The sequence below is a fragment of the Lithobates pipiens genome, unplaced genomic scaffold (genome assembly GCF_037356315.1).
Source record: "Lithobates pipiens isolate NorthernLeopardFrog02 unplaced genomic scaffold, aLitPip1_a1.2 Scaffold_19, whole genome shotgun sequence".
Taxonomy (NCBI): Eukaryota; Metazoa; Chordata; class Amphibia; order Anura; family Ranidae; genus Lithobates; species Lithobates pipiens.
The window spans coordinates 25883872-25910611 of NW_027507764.1; the positions used below are offsets into that span (position 1 = coordinate 25883872).

The 26740-nt window shown below is 46.5% G+C and overlaps 1 protein-coding gene across 1 annotated transcript in view; it reads left to right on the forward strand.

Moving 5' to 3' along the window:
* The first annotated feature begins 203 nt into the window (after positions 1 to 203).
* LOC143995848 (vomeronasal type-2 receptor 26-like) overlaps positions 204 to 26740 on the forward strand; it is a 49795-nt gene continuing 23258 nt past the window's right edge. Inside the window, exons 1-2 of the mRNA XM_077490566.1 lie at positions 204 to 1181; positions 5525 to 5743. Coding sequence (XP_077346692.1) covers positions 450 to 1181; positions 5525 to 5743 — 951 coding nt within the window. The 5' untranslated portion in view covers positions 204 to 449. The remainder of the gene's footprint in view (positions 1182 to 5524; positions 5744 to 26740) is intronic.

Below are 26740 nucleotides of genomic sequence, written 5' to 3' on the forward strand. Positions count from 1 at the left end.
TGCAATGGAACCGTTCTAATCAATGCAACTTGAGATGCACCAAATTAGAAAAAAGTTCCTGCACTACTTTTGGTCCGACTTTGGTATGCCTTGCATTGATTTGTGTTACAGAAGTCGCATTCAAGTCATGCCAAAGTTGCACTGCTATCCAACTTCACAGTCCTTCAAAAGTCACATGACTGTGAAGTTGCGTGCAGTGTGAACCCAGTCTTAAGAGCCGGATATGAGGTTGGAGAAGGTAAGTAGGCGTTGTGTGCTGTCATATAATTAGATCTCTATGATATAAATTCTGACAAGTACTTCTTTTCATTAGAACAGAAATAAATAAATGACAAGGTATCATTGTGTGACATTTATATATAACATTTCTCATATTTTTGTTATGTTAATAATAACATCTTATCCAGATCAGTTATCAAACCATTCACACTCCCCTGCGTGATGGAAAAATGTATCCAACGTTCTTGCGTATGACACCAGACAACCGGGCCCGTTATGCAACTATTTTTAAATTATTGCATCATTTTGGGTGGAATTGGGTTGGAATATTATCATCAGATGATGGCATCGGTGATGAGGAGTCCCAAGAACTGAGTAAGAGGATGAGCCAACATGGGATCTGCACAGAATATATCATTCCACTCATTGGGGAAATTAAAAGAGATATTCAGAAATTTAAGATTATTAGTGAATCAACATCTAAAGTTGTCATAGTGTGTGGATCTTACACAAACAACTTTTTTTATCTTGTTTCTCGTATGCCCTCTGTTGTAAAAGATATCACATTTATTCTTCCACCATCATGGAGTAGACTATTTCTGATTAAGATGGACTATTCACCACTCAACTGCAGCTTCATGTTTTTATGGTCAATACTAGCGAAAGTACACTATTATGATTATGGCCACGGCAACGTCTCTAGCTGCTTACATGACCCAATACTGGAAGATATTTGGATTTTATTGTTTGGGTGCCGCTCCCAAAACCAATACAAAAATGTTTTTTTTGAACGAGTACTTGGGATGTCTTTAACTCCTTGTCCAAATTTAACAGATTGGTCAGAGATATTTAACAAGCATACACCTATACCTTCCTATGCGTACATGGCTGTAAAATTTCTGGGCAATGCTGTAGATTACATGATGAAGAATAAAACTGAACAAAATAGATTCCAGCACATAGTAAGTAGTATAATAGTATTTCTATTATTATGATCATAAGAATTATGGGAATGAGGTGGGATCCCTCTTATTGTCCGGGAGATCAGGAAACCGGCAATCACCTTTTCTGGGCATTTATTGTTTTTATTCTTTTGTTAATTGCTTTATATACACCATGTTAGAAGACACTTTCAAATAGTCCAGATTCACAAGTATTTATATATATATACATGCATTATATATATTTATATGCATTTATATTATATATATTTAATCTGCAGTATATTCTTCATGACAGTGTTTATAGGTTTGTAGATGCTCTATGGTAAACTCTATGTCTTTTCTCTGAATAAAGTGTCCTGTTTCCTGTTAGCCGAAAAGCAGTAGTTAAAAACATGTGGACTGTGCACTGTTCGTTCTACATACAGAATCTCTACCACCTCTCCGTAACTCTCCTTCACAGTATTCCTACTGGGATTTCTCCAGTGAGATCCCACCTCCAGTACACACATTAGATCTGACCACCAGCACACAGATTGATCTTCCATAGGGGGATCCCACCTCTAGTACGTACATTAGATCTGACCAGCAGCACCAGCACACAAATTGATCTTCCATAGGGGGATTCCACCTCTAGTACGTACATTAGATCTGATCACCAGCACACAGATTGATCTTCCCCGGTGAGATCCCACCTCCAGTACACACATTAGATCTGACCACCAGTACACAGCTTGATCTTCCCAGGTGAGATCCCACTTCCAGTACAAACAATAGATCTGATCACCATAACACAGATTTATCTTCCCCGATGAGATCCCACCTCTAGTGAACACATTAGATCTGATCACCAGAACGCAGATTTATCTTCCCGAATAGATCCACCTCCAGTACACACATTAGATCTGATCACCAGAACACAGATTGATCTTCCCCGATGAGATCCCACCTCCAGTACACACATTAGATCTGACCACCAGTACACAGCTTGATCTTCCCAGGGGAGATCCCACCTCCAGTGCACACATTAGATCTGACCACCATAACACAGATTTATCTTCCCCGATGAGATCCCACCTCCAGTGCACACATTAGATCTGATCACCAGCACACAGATTGATCTTCCCCGGTGAGATCCCACCTCCAGTATACACACTAAATCTGACCACCAGCACACAGATTGATCTTCCACAGTGAGATCCCAGCTCCAGTGCACACATTAGATCTGATCACCAGAATGCAGATTTATCTTCCACAGTGAGATCCCAAAACTGCATTTTGTATTTACTCAGTCTATCTTTGTGTAATACAATTTGTTTGATGATCTGAGTCATTGAAGTGTGACAAATATGCAAAAAAAAAAAAAAAAACAGAAAGGAGGCAAATACATTTTCACAGCATTGTATGAGGGATGAGTTGAAAGTTATAAACCTCTCCCCAAATTCACTGACAACTGTTGTTGTCTCACTTATTCCCTTCTGGTAGAAGTGAAAAGTCTGAACTTATTTGGTAGAAAATTAAATTTCAAGCGTACATTTTTTATAAAAGTATTGCAAAAATCACCCTTATTGGGAGTTCTATCAGACTGGAAAGGCTTTTCTACCACAAATACTACAGAGTATTGACAATAAACCCGGTTTCAAAATTACAACAGGAATATAAAAACAAATCCAATAAGTTTCAACTCAGACCCAACCCAGTGTCCCAATGTCAGATGAATGGTGGAGGAGATGGAGAATATGGCCTTAGAATCTATCCCATAAAATTTGACTGTTGAACCATATTAAGATCTTAGAAGTCTAAAAGAGAGGGATGGTCTAGCTATAAAACCCTCAGACAAAGGCGGTAACATTGTGGCAATGAGTAATGAAAAATACATAATGATGGGTTTGAAAATTCTTAACAACAATCAGTGCCAATCACTCCTCTGCTTATCTCCCTTATGCCGCGTACACACGATCGGACTATCCGGCGGACTACGTGCGGCGGACAAACAGCCGGACTATGGCAGGACTTTTGAAATGAACCGACTTGCCCACACACTGAGGAAAGTCCGTTCAATTTGAGTAGACGGGACTAGCGAAGGAGGTCAATGTCGCTGCCTCCATCTGTGAGATTGACACCTCGTTGGCCCCGTCACCTGGTATGGATTTAAAGGGGAAGCCCTACGCCGAAAAAATGGCGTGGGGGTCCCCCCAAGGTCCATATCAGACCCTTATCCGAGCACGCAGCCCGGCCTGTCAGGAAAGAGGGTGGGGACGAGCGAGCGTCCCCCCTCCTGAGCCATACCAGGCCGCGTGCCCTCAACATGGGGGGGTGCTTTGGGGAAGGAGGGCCCTGTGGCCCCCCACCCCAAAGCACCTTGTCCCCATGTTAATGAGGACAAGGGCCTCTTCCCGACAACCCTGGCTGTTGGTTGTCGGGGTCTGCGGGTGAGGGGCTTATAGGAATCCGGGAGCCCCCTTTAATAAGGGGGCCCCCAGATACCAGCCCCCCACCTTATGTGCCCCCATTCCAACCCTAAAGTTCAGGTACTCAATTTTGTTAGGATTAGAAGTAGATTTTTGTTTTTTTCCTTTCTTTCCCAGACGATGAGGACATCGTCTAAACTGGAAGGAGAAGTATGTAGCGCCGGGTCCCGAAGAGCATGCGCTATGTGTTTTTTCATTTAACATTCCTGGAACCGCAGTTTGGTTTTGGGTTCAATTACACCAAATTATGGTTTCAGTGCCAGTCTAGCTGGATTGCACTGTGTTCTGCTTGGCTATGGGTGGCGCTGTCATCGCTGGCAGGTGTGAGAACACAGTTCAGCTGGGCGCATTGAGTGCCTATTCTTTCTCGGAACCAGCCCAGTGGAAGTGTCATCTTGCTGTGCATTCTGGAAGAGGGTACTTAAAGTGGAAGTAAACCCATGGATTAAAACAGTTAAAAAAAATGGCATGCTGGGAATGCTAACTGCACATTGGCTGTGCTCTCAGCCAAACTATCAAACCATCCAATGGCTGGTGTCATAACGAATCGCATGTGCAGCACCATAGCAGTTGAAGATTAAACAGAGGCAAAGATGGCAGCTTCCTTGGCTGAAAACGATAGGAGAGTTTACTTCCACTTTAAGGTACTGACATCACATGCTTTGGGGTTCCAGTCTATAAGTGCTTTCTGTCTGTTTGGTCCTGGTCCTCCTGACCATCCCCCAGGGCTCTCGTGGCTTGGGGTGTGGATCCATCCAATTCCGAGTCTCAGGGCTGGCTAGCCCGAGGCAAAGTAACTGGAAAGAGGATTCAGAGGGGGTCCGGTGCTGTCTCGGTTTGTGGAGAAGCCCAGCAACTGGAGAAGCAACCAGGGGAGGACTCTTCGGGAGAAGGCCACGCGGAAAGCTGGTTTCTCAGAAAGAGCCTGGAGGCTTAGTTGAAAGACCCCAAACGAATCTACACTCGTACGGTATCGCCGGACCGGCTGCAAGATATTGGTACCGTATGAGGGTTCTCTAAGTTTGTCTACATCTTTCAGTTATTGAAGTGTTCTACAACAAGTCTGTGGCAGAGACTTTATTCAAGTGTTCTACAAAAAAGTCTGTGGCAGAGACTTTGCTTTATCTGAGCACTCTGTCGGCTGCTAGGCCTGGTGAGAGAGGGTCTATCCGGTAGTGGTGAGAATCCAGTTGTGAATGGCTATTCTCTGGATTTCTAAAGTGAGAGACTTCCTATATGACTAAGTTCCAAGAGTACCTGAACTTTGTACCTAAAACCCTGTAACCCTCATTGAGAGACTGTGTTTTGTCTACTCCTTTTTTGCAAATAAAAATCCTTGAATTGGATCCAGTGTCAGCTTCTGCAATCTTTTGGGTCATCAACCTCAGGAAACCCCTAGACATACACGAGGTCAAGAAGGTTATGGTTAGCCCAATAAAATCAGCCACTCTTTCGGGGACCAGTGCTACATGTGGGGGCTCGAGTCCGGGATTTACCGTTACCCCTCACAACAAAAGAACTGTACACGTGGTCATATACATATATACACACACACGTACACATACTGTATGTACACATTTGTCCAATCTGAAGATAAAGTGAATGATTGAGGATTCTATGGATTATTGGGTTGGGGTTTCTTTTCATAGCAGAGAGATGTAGATGGAAACATTGTAGGGGAATCAAATATAATAATAATAATTATGATATAATAATTATAATAATATAATAAAGAATGAGTGATTCTCCTGATCCATTTATTCATTTTCCCATTTATAGAAATGCCATCTAGTACATTAAATCTGACCACTTGGTATTTTTTCAGCAGACATTTATGTCAGAACTTTTGTAACTGTATATAATAATGTGTGTATTTCTATCTTCCATGAAAAGCTGCATAAATTTGTGAGAGAAATTGAATACAAGACCACCGAGGGAGAAACTATCAACTTTAATGAGAAGTCAGAAATTCAAATTAATCTTTATTTACAAAGCTGGCTTTTTAAGAATAATGGTCTTTGGCGCACCCACATTTCTGTCATGCGAGGCCCAGACTATGTGCCTAAAACATTTCCTAACATGAGTGATCCTCGGTTCTGGAAAACCGGCAAAGTAAGAAATGACTTGATGTTTTCTGAATCATTTTTTGTTCGGGGGGGGGGGGGTTCAGCAGCAGGTAAAAGTATATTTTAATAAAACAAATTGCGCCAAATTCATAAAGACTGGTTAGAAGGAAAAACGATGTGTTGCTCATAGTAAACAATCACAGCCTTAATTCTGTTTTCTCAGATCTTCTTGACAATTGAGCCTGAATTCAGTTTTTCCTTCTTCCAGTTTTTATGAACGTTGCCCAGTGAGGTTGGCTATTGTCCCATCTAAAGCCTGGTACACATTGTATGCTACATGAAGAAAACCTGACAGATCACTGTACCAACACACATGATGTTAGTACAGCGATCTCCCCTGCTGTGCTATAGTGTTCTGACGGGGGACTGCCGCCCGCACTCCCCCACCCCTGCCAGAACACAGCTGTCAGTGCTCTCCTCTCAGCCATTGGACTGCCTATCACAGGGTGGTGCACTGTAATAGCCAATCTTACTGGGAGGTGCAAAGGGCGCCATCTTGTGGATGGCAGCCCACTCACTGATTTTATTTTGTTATCCCAGCATACCAGACAATAGAAATGGAATAGAATTACACCCGACATACAGGACAAGAGAAATAGTACTGTGCAGAGACCATACATACAGGATAAGAACAGATACAGAGAATTACACCTGGCATACAGGACAAGAGAAGTGATACTGTGCAGGGGGTGTGGCTGTTTGTGGAGCAGCTGAAGTCTGTGTGGTGATGAGCTGCTCTGATGTCTGGTACAAGCCCAGGGTTGGGCTCCCCTGGGCGGGGATCTCTCCCAGGAGAGTCCCAGGCTTTCCGGCCTACACAAGGACTGTCAGGTGAAGCTGTAGTTGGTGGTGAAGCAGGAGGACAGAGTTCTGGGAAGGAGAAGACATTTGCAGAGACTGTAAGTTAGAGTGACCAGATGTCCCGGTTCCAGGGGACAGTCCCCGGATTGAGGACACTGTCCCCGGAACCAATTCTGTCCCCGGTTTTGTCCCCGGATTTGACTTTAACAGGAGCTGGGGCAATATTCAAAGACAGTCAGTGCAGAATAAAAAAAAAATCTGAATTACACACCCCCACTCCTACTAGCTTAGGGGGTATATTTTTTCCATTATCTGTGTCCCTTTCTGATGATGATGTGCTGGTCGGAGCGGATGGACTATTTCTTCAGTTTCCGGCACATGCTCATTCAGCTCTGCTCACATGTTCTTCTGCCTTGGTTCAAATCCCAGCCAGTCGTCTTCCTGCTTATCTCCTTGCCTTCCCCAGCAGAGTAATTTTCCTCAGCTCCCCACCCAGTAGTAGCCAGGACCCGGAGAGTGAGACCTGAGAGGTTGTGAGGCCGGCGGAGGCGGCAACGGGCAGAGAGAGGCAGCTGAGCTCAGCTGATGATGTCCAGCAGCAGGAATGGAGGGGAAGCAGATCCAATCGGGGGGCTGCCAGTGTCTTCAAGGCTTCAACACAGGTGTGCTTTGGGGGTGTCTGTGAATAGAGTAAATTGCACTGTGTCTGTCTCTCTGGCATAATGGATGATATCAGAACTCACAGGCAGTGGGGGGCACTTATTGGTCACAAAATCAGCACCCAGCAGCCATGTTATGTGACGCACTGTGACAGAGCCAGCCGGAGACATGATAGAGTGCCTGCTGCCTGTGAGTTATCATAATGCTGATGATCTTAACCAGTTGCCGATCGCCTGATAGCAGATTTACTGCTACCAGGTGGTGGCGCTGCGCAGGATTACTTATATACGTGATCCTGCATTTCTGGGTATCAGAGCCAATCAGCGGATCCGGCGGACCCGCCTAGTGGTCTGCCTATGTAAACAAGGCAGTTTGCGATTCTGTCAGTGTGGAAGACATTGATCCTGTGATCCTGCGAAGCGGGTACAGTGATCTTTGTCATCCTTCTTTGTAAAAGAACCTCCCCCACAGTGAGAAAACACTTGTTAGGCACACATTTCACCCATTAATTGCCCTAGATGTTATCCCCTTCCCAGTCAGTGTCATTAGTACAGTGACAGTATATATTTGTAGCACTCATCACTGTATTAGTGTCACTGGTTCCCACAAAGAGTCACTAATGCCGTGTACACACGAGCGGAATGTCAGACAGAAAAAGTCAGACAGAATCTTTTCATCGGATATTTCGATCGTGTGTGTGCCTCATCTGCCTTTTTTTTCGAAAATTCTGACGGATCTAGAAATAGAACATGTTCTAAATATTTCCGACTGAACCATTTCCTATCGGGAAAACCGCTAGTCTGTATGCTGTTCCAACGGACCAAAAATGACGCATGCTCTGAAGCAAATAGGAAACTATTGGCTATTGGCTATTGAACTTCCTTTTTCTAGTCCCGTTGTACGTGTTGTACCTCACCGCGTTGTAGATGGTCGAACTTTGGTGTGATCGTGTGTAGGCAAGACAGTTTCAGTGGAACTCCGTCGGAACTCTGTCGGAAAAACCTTCGGAGTTTATTCCGACGGGAAAACCGGTTGTGTGTACGCGGCATTAGTGTCCGATTTGTCCACCGCAATATCGCAGTCCCGCTATGAGTTGCTGATTGCTGCCATTACTAGTAAAAAAAATAAGTATGTCCCCGGATTTCATTTTAAAAATCTGGTCACCTTACTGTAAGTAGACGTGGAAATGTTTGTTAGTATACTGATAAGAGGAAGTCTGGTGATGTTATTCAGCAAAAGAGTTATCAATCCAGCCAACCATTGCAGGCCCAGCAGAGTGCAGCTCAGTCTGTTCAGCAACATGTTATTGCTTAGCACAGTCCAAATCTTGAAGTGCAATTCAGTCCAGCCATTCATTGCAGTCAATGCAAACCCAGAAGAGTGGGGCTCATTCAGTCCAGCAACATACTAGTACCACCCAGTACAGTCCAAATTCTGGAAGCATAATCCAAGGCAGTCAGCAATTGCAACCACAGGAAGCTCAGCAGAGTGCAGCTCATAGAGCTCAGAGTGGAGCAGAGACATTGGTTTCTCCCAGTACTTCTCGCAAATATACCAGAACTTCCTTAGAACAGAAAACCATTAGAACCAAGAGAACTTACAACAGTGTGTAATGGTCTGCAGCGGCCAGGAACATTCATCACTCTCTAAGCTTCAGCAGAGTAAAGAGGAAGGTGGTAATAATTTTCCACAATCTGCCCCAGTGAAACCACCTATACCCAGCAGAGACCCTCAGCCCAGCACTGATAATGGGAAAGTGGATCAGGATTTCAAGCGCCCTGCAGCCGCGAAGCAGAAGGGGTTAAAGCCTGAACCTGTGCTGCACCTGGCTGATAAAATTCCTTCCCTGGTAAAAAGAATGGAGACCCTGAGAAAAGCCAAGGCTAGAATCCAGAAGTAGATTGACTCTGTCTATAGACTTAAAGCTGCCAACCCCAGGAAGGAAATTTTATGACAGCAAACTGAACTCCCTGGGCATTGAACTGCCCAGTGTGTCAAAGGACATTGATGCTGTTCTGGAAAAACTGGGACCAGTGGTGGAGGTGTACCGCAATCGTGATCGATTTGAGGTGGGATTGAGTGGAAGGATTGAGTCTTCTACAGTCAGACTCTGGGGAACCAGTCCAATGCACGCAGCCACCAAATGTGTCTCCTGAAGGGAAGATTGGAGGACAGTGAGGTTGGAGCAGATCCTCCTGCTGGACTTCCAGCTCTGGAGGATAGTGGGAACATCAGAGTAACCCAGCAGACATTCACGGTACAGGAGACTCAGAGAAGTGACATGGTGGACTCCCAGCACATGGATTGTGGGAACAGTGCTGCTGCCACTAGTACTTTTGGTGGGAGCCATGCTGGGGTGACTGGTGTTCATGGTGGGAGTAACACTGGGGTAACTAGTAATGATGCTGCTAGTAATGATGATATGAGGTGCAGTGATGATGTCACTAATATTGATGTGGTGAATAATTCTGATGTCATTAATACTAACGCTGGTATATTTGAATGGGGTCATCAGCAGCCTGAGTGCTCTGAGAATGTAGCGATGGAGGAGTCAGTTCAGAATAACCCTCAGGACTTCCCCCCCCTTTGGTGGATCCATCACCTGCTTCACAAGGAAATATGCTGGTCCATCTGGTCATGTCCCTCCTCAAAATGCCTGGAGCTGTGGGGCCCCTTCTTTTTCCACCCGTAACAGTTATACTGGTTAGGCCTTTAAGAGGAGAAATGTGGTCAGATTTAAGCATAGGGGTTCCAGATAGGAGCTCCCAGATAGGAGGTTTGCAGTAAGTAGGGATGAGTTTCGTGTTCAAGTCAAACCCACGTTCGACTCGACCCACCAGCTGTTCGCCTGTTCGGCGAAATCCAAACATTATGGTAATTCGCGCCAAATCCGAGTGGTGCTCACAGCCCATAATTCACTGCGGCATCACAATGCATTGCTGGCTGATGATTGGCCAAGCATGCACTATGACCCGCATGCTTGGCCAATTACAGCGCCGTCAGCGAAGAGAGTCATAATTGGCCACAGGCAGGGAGTTTAGTACACGCCCCGCACTATATAAGGCCACCTGCGCGGCGGCCTTACATAGTGTGTTGAGTCGCTCATAGAGAGAGATAGATGGAGAGACAGTGTCTGAATTTCCTTTGAAGCTATTGCAATTACAGTCGGTGTATTGTGCCACCTGCACAGTGTACACCTGAAGCTACCCCAATTGCTGGTGTTGTTCTGGTCCTATAGCACAGGCAGCTGTAGCTGTTACAGTCGGTGTATTGTGCCACCTGCACAGTTTACACCTGAAGCTACCACAATTGCTGGTGTTCTTCTGGTCCTATACCACAGGTAGCTGTAGCAGTTACAGTCAGTGTATTGTGCCACCTGCACAGTGTACACCTGAAGCTACCCATGCTGGTATTCTTCTGGTCCTATACCACAGGCAGCTGCTGCAGCAATTGCAGTCAGTGCATTGTGCCACCTGCACAGTGTACACCTGAAGCTACCACAATTGCTGATGTTCTTCTGGTCCTATACCACATGCAGCTGTAGCAGTTACAGTCGGTGTATTGTGCCACCTGCACAGTGTACACCTGAAGCTACCCCAATTGGTGGTGTTCTTCTGGTCCTATACAACAGGCAGCTGTAGCAGTTACAGTCTGTGTATTGTGCCATCTGCACAGTGTACACCTGAAGCTACCCCAATTGCTGGTGTTCTTCTGGTCCTATACCACAGGCAGCTGCTGCAGCAATTACAATCGGTGTATTGTGCCACCTGCACAGTGTACGCTTAAAGCTACCACAATTGCTGGTGTTCTTCTGGTCCTATACCACAGGCAGCTGTAGCAGTTGGTGTATTCTGTCACCTGCACAGTGTACACCTGAAGCTACCCCAATTGCTGGTGTCCTGCTGGTCCTATACCACAGGCAGTTATAGCAATTACAGTCGTGTATTGTGCCACCTGCACAGTGTACGCCTAAAGCTACCCCAATTGCTGGTGTTCTGCTGATCCTATATCGCAGGCAGCTCCAGTAATTACAGTTGGTATATTGTATCATCTGCACAGTGTGCACCTGAAGCTACCCCAATTGCTGGTGTTCTTCTGGTCCTATACCACAGGCAGCTTCTGCAGCAATTACAGTCGGTGTATTGTGCCACCTGCACAGTGTAAACCTAAAGCTACCGCAATTGCTGGTGTTCGTCTGGTCCTATGCTACAGGCAGCTGTAGCAGTTACAGTCGGTGTATTCTGCCACCTGCACAGTGCACACCTGAAGCTACCCCAATTGGTGGTGTTCTGAGGGCTGTGTCTAGAGGCAACAATGCTGGTCGTGGACACGGTGCATTGTCATCAGCACGTGGCCATGGGACAAGCTTGTCCTTATTTTCGGCAGCAGGATGTGTTGAGCCGCAACATGCTGAAGACTTGGTAGAGTGGATGACCAAGCCGTTCTCATCCTCCTCATCCTCTCTCACCCAGGCTCAGGGTACTGGCAAAGCAGCTGCCAACGCGGTCTCTTCCCTCGTCTTAATGGCATCAGTCACTCCTTCCCTAGCCCCATCATGTCCTCCTGAGGAGTCCCCCGAACTGTTTGAGCACAGTGTTGGGTACATGCTCCAGGAGGATGCCCAGCATTTTGAAGGCTCTGATGATGATACCCAGCTAGAGAAAGCAGTAACGTGAGCCCAGAGAGAGGGGATGCCCAAGAAGGACAGCAATCTGGCAGTCATGATCCACCAGCTGCAGCATACTGCCAGGGTTGCTCTAGTGATGAGGAGGGAGGGGATGATGAGGTCACTGACTCCACATGGGTGCCTGATAGGAGAGAGGAGGAGGAGGAGGGGGTACATCTCCAATGAGGCAGAATGCCCTCCAGGGGCCAGCTTAAGGGCAGCACACCGACTGAATCACACAGCAGAGCTCCACCTGTGCAGGGCGCTGCCTCTGCACGTTACTCCAAAAGTTCTTTGGTGTGGGCCTTTTTTGAGACGAGTGCATCAGATTGCACTGCTGCTATTTGCAACATATGTCTCAAGCGTATCTCACGTGTCTAAAACATCAGCCGCTTGGGCACCACATGCTTGACCAGACATATGTCGACCTGCCATGCAGTTTGTTGGCAAGCGTACCTAATAGACCCACACCAAAGAACAAAGAGGACTTCTCCTTGCTCCTCATCAGCTGGGATCTCCGACCCCACTATACCTTCAGTCCTCTCTGAAACCTGCACTGAAAGGAATGAAGGTGTAGAATTAGGTGTGTCACAGCCAAGTACTTGCGGGCAATCTGCTAGCGGTACACCGACGTCAGATTGTAGCAGGCAAATTTCCCTGCCCCAGCTGCTGCACTGTTGAAAGAAGTTCACTCCCAGCCATCCACATTCCCAGCAGTTGAATTGCTAGCACTTCAAATGCTGCCTTTTCAGTTGGTAGACTCTGCCCCCTTCCGTGAGTTTGTGCAATGTGCGGTTCCTCAGTGGCAGGTTCCCAAACACCATTCTGGCTCTCTACCGGCATGTGGAAGGCAATGTCCATGCCTTGCTGGACAGGGCGGTCGGCAATAAGGTGCATATTACCACTGACTCATGGTCCAGCAGGCATGAACATGGATGTTACCCATCTTTCACTGCACATTGGGTGACTCTTCTGGCAGATGGGAAGGATGCAGGACAAGTTGCAGTAATGTTGGAGGTTGTTCCGCCACCACGCCTCCAAAATGCTACTACTGTGACACACCTCTCTCCTCCACCCCCTCTTCTTCTTCCTCCATGGCCTCTTCCTGTGCTTTGTCCTCAGAACCAGCAGTGCTCCGTAGGCGTTCAAGGGGCTACGCAAGTACGCAGGCAAAAAGATGCCATGCCGTGCTTGCACTGGTGTGTTTGGGGGATAGGAGCCACACTGGGTGTCACGTACCTAGTAGTTGAGCCTGGAATGCAGGGAGCGGCCCCTCGTATCCCCTGGCTAATGAACCCCTGGAGATGGAGACAGGTATTCAAAAGTTCAGGGGGCACAAGTGCCTGGCGGATGGAGACCGGTCCGGATAAGCAGCAGGGCACCGACAGCGAGTAGGTAGAGCTGATGGTACTTGACTGTAGTAGGCAGGCACAAGTGGATAGACTAGCGGGCAGGTGGACGTCAGAAAATACAGGAAACCCAACGGGTAAGCAGGAACAGCAGGGTCAGGTGCAGGCCGGGTCAGCAGGGATCGATCAGCAAGGTACAAGAGGATGAGGCAGAGACGTGGTCAGACAAGCAGAGGTCGTAGGCAGGCAGCAACGGATCAGGGTCAAGGAACAAGCCGGGTATCAGGAACCAAGGTAACGGGTACAGGTACAGAAAGCAAGGTCACGGACACGCTGTAGACTGGACAGCACAGATGGGATGGAGCAAGTGCCTTAAGAAGACCTTAGGGCGCCAAAACGGTCGTACGACGGGTCAGCGTGCCCCCGCGAGTAGACGTGCGCCCGTTCGTGACCCCACGTGTGTGCGTGCGCTCGTTCATGTTGACGCGAGTGCGTTCGTTCGCTTTAGCGCGCGTCAAGGGGAAACGACGGGTTCTCAACGACAGGCTTCTACGGGTAAGTCTCCTGTGTACGGCCGAAACGCCAGGGTGATCGTGACATTGCCCCCCCCAAGGGGCTGCCTCCGGATGCCCAACTGCGCCAACTTATTCGGGTGGGAATTCTTGAAGGCACGGATGAGTCTCTTGGCATGGATATTAGCTTCTGGCTCCCAGGAGTTCTCCTCAGGTCCGTACCCCTTCCACTTGACCAAGAATTGGACCTGGTTCTGTCTCTTCCTACAGTCCAGAATGGCCTCGATTTCAAACTCAATCTCCCCATTGACCAACACGGGTTCCGGAGGACTGGAGATTCTGTCAGCGAAGGGATCCGTGACTGCGGGTTTGAGGAGTGACACATGGAAAACTGGATGAATTCGGAAGGATTCAGGAAGTTTGAGATCAAACGCAACGTCATTTATTTTTCTCTTGATCGGGAAGGGACCCACGAATTTCGGGCCCAACTTCTTGGAGGGGCAGGTCAGTCTAAGATTCAAGGTGGACAACCAGACCCGATCCCCAACCTTAAGATCCAGCTCCCCTCTTCTCCTTCTGTCGAAGACTTCCTTGTTATGCTCCTGTGACTTGGCCAGGGTTTCTTGTAAGAGCTTGTTATTCTCTTCAAAGAAGTTAAGATTCTCCTGAACCGCTGGTACCGAACACTCGGGAAGACTGCCAGACAAAAACAACGGATGGAAACCAAAGTTCGCATAAAAAGGGGACTGCTTGGTGGCCGAGTGGATTGTGTTATTGTACGCGAACTCAGCCATCGGTAAAATAGAGACCCAATCGTCTTGGGAGAAGGACGAAAAACAGCGAAGATACTGTTCCAGTGTCTGATTCGTCCTCTCGGTCTGACCGTTGGTCTGCAGGTGGTAGGCTGAGGACAGGCAAAGATCGATCTTCAGAGTTCCACAGAGCGCCCTCCAAAATCTTGAGGTGAACTGCACTCCCCTATCAGATGTGATGTTGGCGGGAATGCCATGAAGTCTAACAATTTCCTTAACAAAGGCGTTAGCTGTCTCTGCGGCTGAGGGGGTGCCCTTCATGGGCAAGAAGTGTGCCATCTTGGTGAGTCTGTTGACTACGACGAAGATTGTTGAATGGTTCTCCGAAGGCGGGAGTTCGACGATAAAATCTATGGAGATCATCCTCCATGGTCTATCAGGAACAGGTAGCGGTCTTAGTAGACCCCAGGCTCTTGACTTGTCGCCCTTACTCCGAATACAGGTGGCACAGGCCTGTACATACCTCTTGCAGTCGTCCTTCATCCGTGGCCACCAGAATGTACGCCTGAGTAATTCCAGGGTTTTGAATACCCCTAAGTGGCCAGCCAGAGGATGGTCATGACAGGAGGCCAGAACCAGAGTCCGAACTGCCTGGGGAACAAAGATCCTGTTCCCATGCCACAGAAGGTCATCGCTGGAAGACAACGGGACACCGGATGGAGGTGTAGCGCCTATGGAGGCCTGCTTGACCTGAGACACCACATCTCCCTGGAGTAGAAGAAAGTTCCCAGCAGAAAGGATGGTATCAGTAGATGGCAAGTTCTCCGGCTGACTAAACATGCGGGATAAAGCGTCTGGCTTAGTATTCTTGGATCCGGGACGGTAAGTGATGTGGAATACGAATCTTGAGAAAAAGAGTGCCCACCTGGCCTGACGAGGCTTCAAACTCTTAGCTGTCTTTAAGTATTCCAAGTTTTTGTGGTCGGTATAGACCAGGATTGGGTGGATAGCCCCCTCCAGCAGGTAGCGCCACTCCTCGAGTGCAGACTTAATTGCTAATAACTCACGATCTCCGACGTCGTAATTTCTTTCGGCCTCTGACAATTTGCGAGAGAAGAAAGCAACCGGATGGAGTAAGGACTTGGGCCCCTGCCTCTGGGAAAGAATCGCTCCGACGGCTATTTCTGAAGCGTCAACTTCGAGGGTATACGGTAGAGCGGGATCGGGGTGCTTCAGGACTGAAGCCGAGACAAACAAATCCTTCAGGGTCTTGAAGGCCTCCTGTGCTTTGGGGGTCCAACGGAACCTTTGGCCCTGCTTGGTCAGCCCGGTAATGGGGGCGATAATGGAAGAGAATCCCTTTATGAATTTACGATAGAAATTAGCGAAGCCCACAAATCGCTGAACTCCCTTCCTATCGGAGGGAGCAGGTCAATCCTGGATTGCGGAGATCTTCTGGGGATCCATCTCTACCCCTCTAACCGAGATGACCAGGCCGAGGAACTGAATACTCTGCTGTTCGAAAACACATTTTTCGGGTTTGGCGTATAAACCGTGGAGGCGGAGGCGGGTCAGAACCTTCTTAACATGTTCCCGGTGGATGGCTAGAGTGGAGGAAAAGATTAAGATGTCATCCAGGTAAATAATTACAAACAGATCAAGATAATCTCTAAAAATGTCATTGACAAAATGCTGGAACGTGGCTGGGGCATTACACAACCCGAATGGCATCACTAAGTATTCGTAGTGCCCGAAGCGGGTACGGAAGGCTGTTTTCCACTCATCACCCCTTCTAATACGGACGAGGTTGTAGGCACCCCGAAGATCCAGCTTTGAGAACAACTTAGCGGAACCCAGTCTCTGAAAAAGTTCAGGTACTAACGGCAGGGGGTAGCGATTTTTAATGGTGATCTTGTTTAGAGCCCGATAGTCCACACATGGGCGTAAGGAGTGGTCATTTTTTTTCCACGAAGAAAATCCCAGCGCCAGCTGGGGAGGTAGAGGGTCGGATAAATCCTTTTTCAAGGTTATCATCCAAGTAGGACTTCAGGGTACTCAGTTCAGACTTGGATAGAGGGAAGATTCTTCCGAAGGGGATTTCTGCCCCCGGGAGCAGTTCTATAGGGCAGTCATATGGCCTATGGGGAGGAAGAGTCTCTGCCCCCTTCTTACTGAAGACATCTAGAAAAGCATGGTATTCCAAACAGAGAAGGGCCGAGGAGTCCCCGTTGGGAGTCGGGCAGCAATGCTGGAGACAGTAGTCCGAGGGGAATTCAATTATTCCAGTGGCCCAATCAATGCGTGGGTTGTGTGCCTTCAACCAAGGCATACCTAGAATGATGGGGAACAGAGGAGACTGGATGACGTCTAGGCATAGGAGTTCTTGGTGAGTTCCGGCGATGACAGCGGATAGGGGGCTAGTCTCCTGGGTCACTGGTCCTGATCCCAAGGTAGACCCATCAGCCAGGTATACCGAGAGCCCCTTCTCTCTCGGTCTAAGGGGAATCCTGTTCTTTCGGGCGAAGGACGACTCTACAAAGCCACTGCCTGCCCCGGAGTCAATAACTGCGTGGGTTGGAATAGTCCTTCCTGGAAGCTGCAAAAGAACAGGAACAGCCAGGTGAGAGGTGTTATCAGACAACACAGGTGAGGGGACAGGTGGAACAAGGAGGCACTTACGCATCTTAGCTGGGCAAGAGCGAACAAAGTGCCCTGGTTCTCCGCAATACAGGCAGAGGTTGTTGACTCGGCGACATTGGCGTTCTTCTGGAGTCAGAGATGGACGGAGTAGCCCCAGCTGCATGGGTTCCGGGGTGTCCAATGTGGATGCGGCTGGAACAGGAGGAGTTGGGTGACTAGGCACCCGTGTTAGCATCCAGATCGGACAAGTAGCTGTGGAAGAACGTTCTTGGCGGTGCTCCCTCAAGCGCCTGTCAATTTGGACAGAGGTGTCCATCAGGGCTTCCAGAGTCTCAGGGACACCCACACGTGCCAACTCGTCCTTCAGAGCCTCGGAGAGGCCCATGCGGAACTGATACCGCAGGGCCGCGTTGTTCCAGTCTGTGTCTGCGCTCCATCGTCGGAATTCTGAGACGTAGTCCTCCACGGGCCTGCGACCTTGTTGCAGGGCATGTAAGGCTGCTTCTGCGGTTGCAGCGAGTTGGGGATCCTCATAGAGTCTGGACATTGCCTGGAAGAAGGTATTCATAGAGTCTAAAGATGGGTCCTTTCGTTCCAACAGTCGGTGTGCCCAGGCCTGAGGTTCATCTGTTAGCAGAGAGATGATAAATCCCACCTTCGTCGCCTCAAGGTAGAAGGTCCTAGGTTGCAGGGCGAAATAGAGTTCGCAGGAGTTGCGGAAGGCCCTGAACTTGTTCCGGTCTCCCGCGAATCGTTCCGGAGTTGGGACCCTGGGTTCGGGTGGCATCATCACTACTGATGGTGGAGCATGGGCCCCTGGAGCAACTGGTGCAGAAGCGGATAGCGCCTGGACTTGTTCCTCCAGTCTACCGTAGCCTTCCTGTAGACTCTTAACTGCCTGAGTAAGGCCGGCCAGATGGTGGCAAAGCTCGTCCATGGGGGAGGCTCCCTGCGCAGGCTCGGACATGGCTGTCCAGTACTGTCACGTACCTAGTAGTTGAGCCTGGAATGCAGGGAGCGGCCCCTCGTATCCCCTGGCTAATGAACCCCTGGAGATGGAGACAGGTATTCAAAAGTTCAGGGGGCACAAGTGCCTGGCGGATGGAGACCGGTCCGGATAAGCAGCAGGGCACCGACAGCGAGTAGGTAGAGCTGATGGTACTTGACTGTAGTAGGCAGGCACAAGTGGATAGACTAGCGGGCAGGTGGACGTCAGGAAATACAGGAAACCCAACGGGTAAGCAGGAACAGCAGGGTCAGGTGCAGGCCGGGTCAGCAGGGATCGATCAGCAAGGTGCAAGAGGATGAGGCAGAGACGTGGTCAGACAAGCAGAGGTCGTAGGCAGGCAGCAACGGATCAGGGTCAAGGAACAAGCCGGGTATCAGGAACCAAGGTAACGGGTACAGGTACAGAAAGCAAGGTCACGGACACGCTGTAGACTGGACAGCACAGATGGGATGGAGCAAGTGCCTTAAGAAGACCTTAGGGCGCCAAAACGGTCGTACGACGGGTCAGCGTGCCCCCGCGAGTAGACGTGCGCCCGTTCGTGACCCCACGTGTGTGCGTGCGCTCGTTCATGTTGACGCGAGTGCGTTCGTTCGCTTTAGCGCGCGTCAAGGGGAAACGACGGGTCCTCAACGACAGGCTTCTACGGGTAAGTCTCCTGTGTACGGCCGAAACGCCAGGGTGATCGTGACACTGGGGCAGATATTCTGTCAGCTCTGTAGGAGCAGGCTGAGAGGTGGTTGATGCCACGCCAGCTTAAGCCAGGAATGGTGGTTTGCGACGATGGCACCAACCTCCTCTCCGCCCTCCGACAGGGACAACTGACCCATGTGCCCTGTGTGGCTCATGTCCTTAACTTGGTGGTGCAGTGGTTCTTGGGCAGATACCCAGGCTTACAGGATGTCCTGAGGCAGGCCAGGAAAGTCTGTGTGCATTTCTGCCAGTCATTTAATGCCAGCGCTCGGCTGGCTGACTTCCAAAAGGAATTGAATTTTCCCAAGAACCGCCTAATCTGTGGTATGCCCATCAGGTGGAACTCAACGTTGTCCATGCTGCAGCGACTGTGCACGCAGAAGAGGGCCATTAAGGAGTACCTGTGCGACTATGGCACCAGGTCAGGGTCAGGGGAGCTTGTTTTTTTTCCAACACGAGTGGGCCATGATCAGGGATGCGTGCACTGTCCTGTCAACATTTGAAGAGGCCACGAGGATGGTGGGCAGTGACAGGGCATGCATCAGTGACACTGTACCTCTTGTCCATTTGTTGGAGAACACACTGCATGGAATAATGGACAGAGCACTTGAGGCAGAACAGAGACAGGAAGAGGAGGACCCTTTATCCAGACAGTGTTCCTGCTGCCCCACCGATCACACAGGAAGAGGAGGACGAGGAGGAGAAATGTGTCAGCATGGAGGTGGAGCCTGACACTCAGCATCAGCAGCAGTCTTTTAGGGATCATTTAGTGCCCGTTCACACTACCGCGACTTGTCAGGCGACTTAGCCGCCTGACAAGTCGCGCTCCGTTCTGTACTATGGAACCGTTCTAATAGGAGCGACTCAAGTCGCTCCGACTTAGAAAAAGGTTCCTGTAGTATTTTCGGGGCGACTTCAGGCGACTTGCATTGACTTCTATACAGAAGTCATTTTGCAAGTCGCCGCTGAAGTTGTGTGCAGGTCGCGTCTGTGAGACGCGCTGCAAGTCGCGTCGCCCCTGTGTGAACGGGCACTAACAGTCCAAAGAAACTTGTGGACTTGTACGTGGCTGGGAGGAGGTGGCTGCGGATCATGTCATCCTTAGTGACCCAGAGGACTCCGGACCGAATGCCTCAGCTAAACTACGCTGCATGGCCTCCCTGATCCTGCAAAGCCTGCGGAAGGATGCTCGTATTCAGCGGATCGAGGAGAGGGATCATTACTGGCTGGCAACTCTCCTTGATCCTTGGTACAAGGGTAAGGTTACAGACCTTATCTTGCCGTCGCAGAGGGAGCAGAGGATGAGACATCTTCGGGAGGCCTTGCAGAAAGGTCTGTGCAACGTGGCCCCAGAGACTGGGAGGCTACAAATTCCTGGTCCTTGACAACGTGTTGCTGAGGCTTTGGTCAGTCACAGAAGGAGCGGTAGAGAATGTGGCCGTCTGACCAATGTGTTCAGACAATTTTTTAGTCCGCAGCCCCAAGGTATGATCGGTTCCAGAAACCATCGCCAGCGTCTGATTTACATGGTGCAGGAATACCTAGGGGCAAGATCAGACTTGGACAGCTTTCCCACCGAAAATCTTCTGGGTTACTGGGTCTTGAGGATGGATCACTGGCCAGGGCTTGCACAGTATGCAATTGAGCTACTGGCCTGTCCTGCATCTAGCGTTCTTTCGGAACGCACATTCAGTGCTGCTGGATGCTTTGTAACCGAGCATAGGGTGCGCCTGTCCACCAATTCAGTTGATAAAGTTCATAAAGATGAATCAGTCTTGTCTTGGATCACCACCAGCTACCAAGCACCTGAAGCTGATGTAACCGAATAATTTGTTTTGAAATGTCAGATCCCCTCAAGACCTATGCCTATGCTGATGCTAAGTGACTATCCTGTTATGCAGAGTGACTATCCTCTTCATCCTGCTCCTGATCCTGCTGATAGCTTGGAAGAACTTTTTTGGTTCTGAGTGCTGCCACCAGTGGCTAAAGCCCAATTTTTTTTCAGTCTCTGTTTAACAGGGGCATATAATTAAAATTTTGGATGCAATATTTTGCCACAGGGCTCATTTCTTTGCTCCAACTAGAGTATCTGTGAGGGGGTGCAGTGTTGTGGCACCAACACCAGTGCCTAAGGCCCAGTTTTTCAGCCCCTGTTTAACAGGGGCGTGTAATTAAAATTTCTGATGCAATACTTTGCAGCAAGGCTCATTCCTGCGCTCCAACTAGAGTATCTGTGAGGGGTTGCAGTGTCTTAGCACCAGTGCCTAAGGCCCAATTTTTCAGCCCCTGTTTAACAGGGGCGTGTAATTACAATTTTTGATGCAATACTTTGCAGCAGGGCTCATTCCTGCACAACAAACTAGAGTATCTGTGAGGGGTTGCAGTGTCGTGGCACCAGCACCAGTGCCTAAGGCCCAATTTTTCAGCCCCTGTTTAACAGGGGCATGCAATTACAATTTTTTGTGCAATACTTTGCAGCAGGGCTCATTCCTGCACTCCAACTAGAGTATCTATGAGTGGTTGCAGTGTCATGGCAGCGGCACCAGTGCCTGAGGCCCAATTTTTCAGCCCCTGTTGCATGTAATTACAATTTTTGGTGCAATACTTTGCAGCAAAGCTCATTCCTGCGCTCCAACTAGAGTATCTATGAGTGGTTGCAGCGTTGTGGCAGCAGCAACAGTGCCTAAGGCCCAATTTTTCAGCCCCTGTTTAACAGGGGCGTGTAATTACAATTTTTGATCCAATACTTTGCAGCAGGGCTCATTCCTGCTCTCCAACTAGAGTTTCTGTGAGGTGTTACAGTGTTGTGGCACCAGTGCCTAAGGCCTAATGTTTCTGCCCCTGTTCAACAGGTGCATGTAATTACAATTCTTGATATAATATTTCACAGCAGGGCCCGTTCCAGCACCCACCAAGAGTAACTGTGAGGACTTACTGTGTTATGACACCTGCACCACCACCACCAAAGGCCCAATTTTTCTACCACTGTTCAACAATGGCATGTAATTACAATTCTTGATATAATAGTTCACAGCAGGGTGTTCCAGCGCCCACCAAGAGTCACTTTGAGGGCTTACAGCGTTGTGGCTACACCAACACCTTAGGCCCAAATTTCTGCAGAGCATATAGGGCAGGCCCCTACTTTCAAACAGCCAACAAACGTCTCCTACTTGCAAACGGAAGGAGACAACAGGAAGTGAGATGAAATCTACCCCTAGGAAGGGAAATTCTCTTCTGTAAGAGTTGATATGGGAAAAATGTGTCTCTTTTCTTCATGCTTTATCCCAATCCTTGTTTTACTAAAAACCCCACATTTTCAAAAAACATTTGTCATTGGGACAGAAAGTGAGGTGAAATATTTTGAGGAGGTGCACAGAAGGAAAAAAAAATGTTACAGGGTTGATGTTTTCCAAAAATTTTAAAAAATAGATTTTTTGACTGGAGCTACGCTTTAAAAATGTACCGGTTCAAAATTACAAACAGATTCTACTTAACAACAAACCTAAACAGTCCCTGTCTTGTTTGCACCACCTGTATTCTGCTGTTCTGAGTATATAGCGCCTTTCCTTTTTTTAATTTGGGTACAGGGTTCCTCTTAATATCTGTACAAGACCCAAAGGGGCTGGAAATGGGCAAGGGGGCTACCCATGCCATTTTCCTCAATAAATTTCACCCATATTGGCAGAACCAGACATTACATTAAAACCGCAAGCATTTTTAAATTACTTTATTTCCATTAGAAATTTCATTTTGTGCAGGGACTGTTCTTAACACAGGAAACACGTGCACTTCACAGGCATGCTATAGAAACCCCCAAGGCATGATAGTTAAAGGAATATTTCACTTTTTTTCACTTTAAGCGTCATTAAAATCACTGCTCCCAAAAAAACAGCAATTTTTTAAACTTTGTTTTTGCATTGATACATGTCCCCTGGGGCAGGAGCCAGGTCCCCAAACCCTTTTTAGGACAATAACTTGCATATTAGCCTTTAAAATTAGCACTTTTGATTTAGAACATTCAAGTCCCATAGACTTTAACAGGGTTCTAAAGTTTACGCAAATTTTCGGTCCGTTCGTAGGTTCTGTTGCGAACTGAACTGGGGGGGGGGGGGGGGGGTGTTCCGCTCATCCCTAATCCTGATATGGGCAGGGCGCTATGGAGGCTCAACTCTAATCTCTTAGAAGATGTATCTCTCCAGCAACAAGTACACAACCTCTTGAAACACCATGCTGAGTATGACTGTACTGCAGATTGGTGGGAGGATGTTAAAAAGGACATTTCTTCTATCTTGAGGAAGTTGTCAGCTAAAATGCGGAAAAGTAGATATAGCCATTATCTCAGGCTGAGGAAAGAGCTGGAGTCGCTTTATTCAGATGGGTTGGAGGCAGAGAGGAAATTTGATCAAGTAAAATCTTCAATATCAATATAGCAGATACAACTCCCTGGTATTTGATTATGGATTCCCAGGGACACCTGATCCCTTTGAAAATTGTAGGGACAAGGTGACTAGGAAGTTAATAACAGTCCTCAGGGATTCCTAGAGGATTTTGCAGGAGTTTTAGGAGGTTATTCTGGGAGTGGTAAGATCATACTATGCTGACTTGTTTCGGGAGAAGGGTTGGGATAAGAAGAAGGTGGCACAGTTCTTAGGGGTGGTTCATGGTCCTGTTGATAATTTGGATTTTTCTCCTTTGACAGCAGACATAACGGTGGAGGAAGTTAGGGAGGCTACTGATAAAAGAAGGCACCAGGACCTGATGGCATTATAGCTGAATTTTATAAGAAATTTAAAAAGCTCCTAGCTCCGATTGTTGTGGATGTGTTTAAAAGTTGTTTGGAGAAACGCCTGATGCCTCCATCCATAAGATTATCATCCTTAGTCCTCCTGTTCAAGGGTAGAGAACCTAATGACATCAAGAACTGGAGGCCTATAGCCCTTTTAAATGTAGACCAGAAGATTCTGGCAAAAATATTATTTTCTAGGTTGAAGTGTTTTTCTCCAGCACTATTGACAGACTGTCAGTATGGCACCGTAAAAAGGAATATTTATGGTGCTCTCATTTCCTTGAGGGAAGCTTTTGAGAGGTGTAAGGTTCTTTGGCATGGGAAGTATATGGTGAGTTTAGACCAAGCTAAAGCTTTTGACAGAGTTGACCATGGGTATCTGTGGACAACTTTGTTAAAGTTTGGTATCCCAAGGTTATTTGTTGATTGGCTGAGAACTTTATACTGGTAGGCTGAGAGCTTTCCACATATCAATGAGTGTGTTAGAAAGCAGTATTTACGATGGGATGAGATTTTAGATAATTGCATTGTATATATAAAAATATATAGAAAAGGTGACATTTTATATAAGGTTTTTATACTCGTGAAAATATATATTTTGTTTGAAGCTTCAAATGCATTTCTTGGAAGAGCCCACATATGGCTGAAATTAAGAGTGAGTTCTTTAGATGCTAATAGTTTCAGGTTTTAGCTAAAGAACATAATTTCTTTATATTACAATATTTCTTGAATAGGATTATTATTAAGAACATTCTATATACCGAGGTATATGTAGTACTTGTTTTAGATATTAAAAATAAATGTATATTGTATATGTTTAAGTTTACACGTATACATAAGCAGTGTTGTATTTCAACATCCTGTGTCGGACTGAGTGACTCCCACCTTTTTAGAAAGGTGGGAGGGAATAATGCTCATTGAAAGCCTGCGTGTTCTGTGGAACTATAAGACAAAAAGGAACTTTTAAGCCAGCCTTAATAGGAAAAAGGTGTCTTTTTTTTTTAGGAGTAGGAAAGCTTGTAACAGGAGGGGACACAGTCAGACTCTGCAGCTGACACTCCACGAGGACAGACACACACACACACACACACACACACACACACACACATCACTAGACATGGCTGCTACTTTTACAGACAGACATATCTGATTTAACCTTCATCTTAAGAATATAATACACTATTAATGATACTTTGACATTGTTTTTGTAATATTTTGCTATTTTTATTATTAAATCCATTTTTGAGTTTTTACACGAGAACTGAACGGATTTTCTTGGAACTTTCCTCATCAATATGAATTATTGCATTATAGTTATTAATACAGGAATAACTCAAATTATCACATTTTGTGAGCCTTTGCCACTTTCATTTTGTCCAAATATTGAACTTTTTTGAATAATCTCTCCTTCCGCTTGCCGAGAGGGAATATAAGCACAAACATTGACTATTGAGTCAAGCTTTAGAAGAAATCGAAAGAACATATTTTCGGCATCATTGAATTGAACTTGGAAGAAAAAGAATTATCAGAATTGGTGAGACGTTTGCGCACGAGCAAGAAAAATCTGTTTCTTGATGATGTAATTTCCCGCCAAGAGAGGGAACACATGTTATATGAAGGCAATTGGTTCTACATTGCTAAGTATGAATCTTATTGATGAATTGTCTAGAATTCTAAAATTTGTCAAAGTTTGTTAAAGGTGATAAATTATGGTGTTACACGCTCAATGAATGTTTACTGGCTAATATCAAAATACAAAAGTCAAAATTTACTTTTAAGAAATTCAACAAACAGGTTATTAACTTGATTAAGTTAATTCAAGTTTATGACACAATGATATCAGGAGTTCCTGAAAAAAAATAGTTTGTATAAAAGGGGAAACAAAGGACAATAGTTTATGTACTAATTGTCAGATTTTGACTGAATGGATAGATGATTTGCAGAGTGCAATTCAAATAAAAGATATTCAGTTGTCTGAGTTACAGAATAATGTAAAGTCTAAAAGAGTCAAGCAAGAGTAATGCAAACTCTATGCAGAAGTATTTTGTACAAGATAAGCAGTTTATCGAGATTGAGGACCAAGAACGGAAAGGTTTGTTTAAAGCAAAATTATATTTTGTACAAGTTAAGCGGTCTATAGAAAAATATGACCAGGAACATGATGAAGATGTATTAAGCACAAGTCTAGACAGACGAAAGCAAAATGGCGATCAGAGAGCTGCCACGTACATGGCCACACCCAGAGATGGTGAAATACACGTCACAGGCAGAACTAAAGTTTCAGAGCAGACAGGAAATGTTACTTGTTTACAGAGTAAGAAATTTAGTCATGTACAGAAAGAATGTTTAAAAACTAAAGTAGATACACAAAGAAAAACTTGGAAAGTAGAAAATACAGATACAGAGAACATTTCTGAGCAATTTATTCTATCTTCTCCAAACGATAGGTTGATTGATTGGCCTTATGCCTCAGAAGTCAAACAAATCAGTACATTGAATTTTAATAACAGTTCAATCAATATGACAAACAATGATGAAAATGAAAGAGATGGATTACTTACATCACCATCAGGATTTAGGAAAAAAGGTTCTAAAATCTGTCCAACATTAAAATATGTGACTTCACTTTTAATAGATGAAGGTGGAAGACGATGGTTACATGGTTTATTAAATGGTAAGAATACTAAATGGTTAATAGATTTAGTATCTGAACTCAGTTTAACTAAAAACAAATTACTTGTGAATATTGATTCTCTGATATGTAATAGGTTTCAATAGAAAAGAAAATACAGTTGCAGCTAAAGTTTCTAATGTGAATTTTGAGAATCCAGGAATTTTGAAAACTCATATAGACATCTGGTGTTGCCAAAATACAGAGAATATTTTAGGCATGGATGTGATTAGTAAATTAGATTGGATTATTGATTTAAGTAATTCTACTATATGGAAAGATTCATCTAGGCCCAAATCTATGTTAATAGATTCCTCAATGTATAGTAATGTTGGAAGTATTTGTACAGCCGTCGCTGATATGTCTTCAGGTTTTAATTGGCCACATACAGGAACCAATCTCAAATTAGAACAATCGGTTAGAGTACATAAAAGTCTTTGGAGTCAG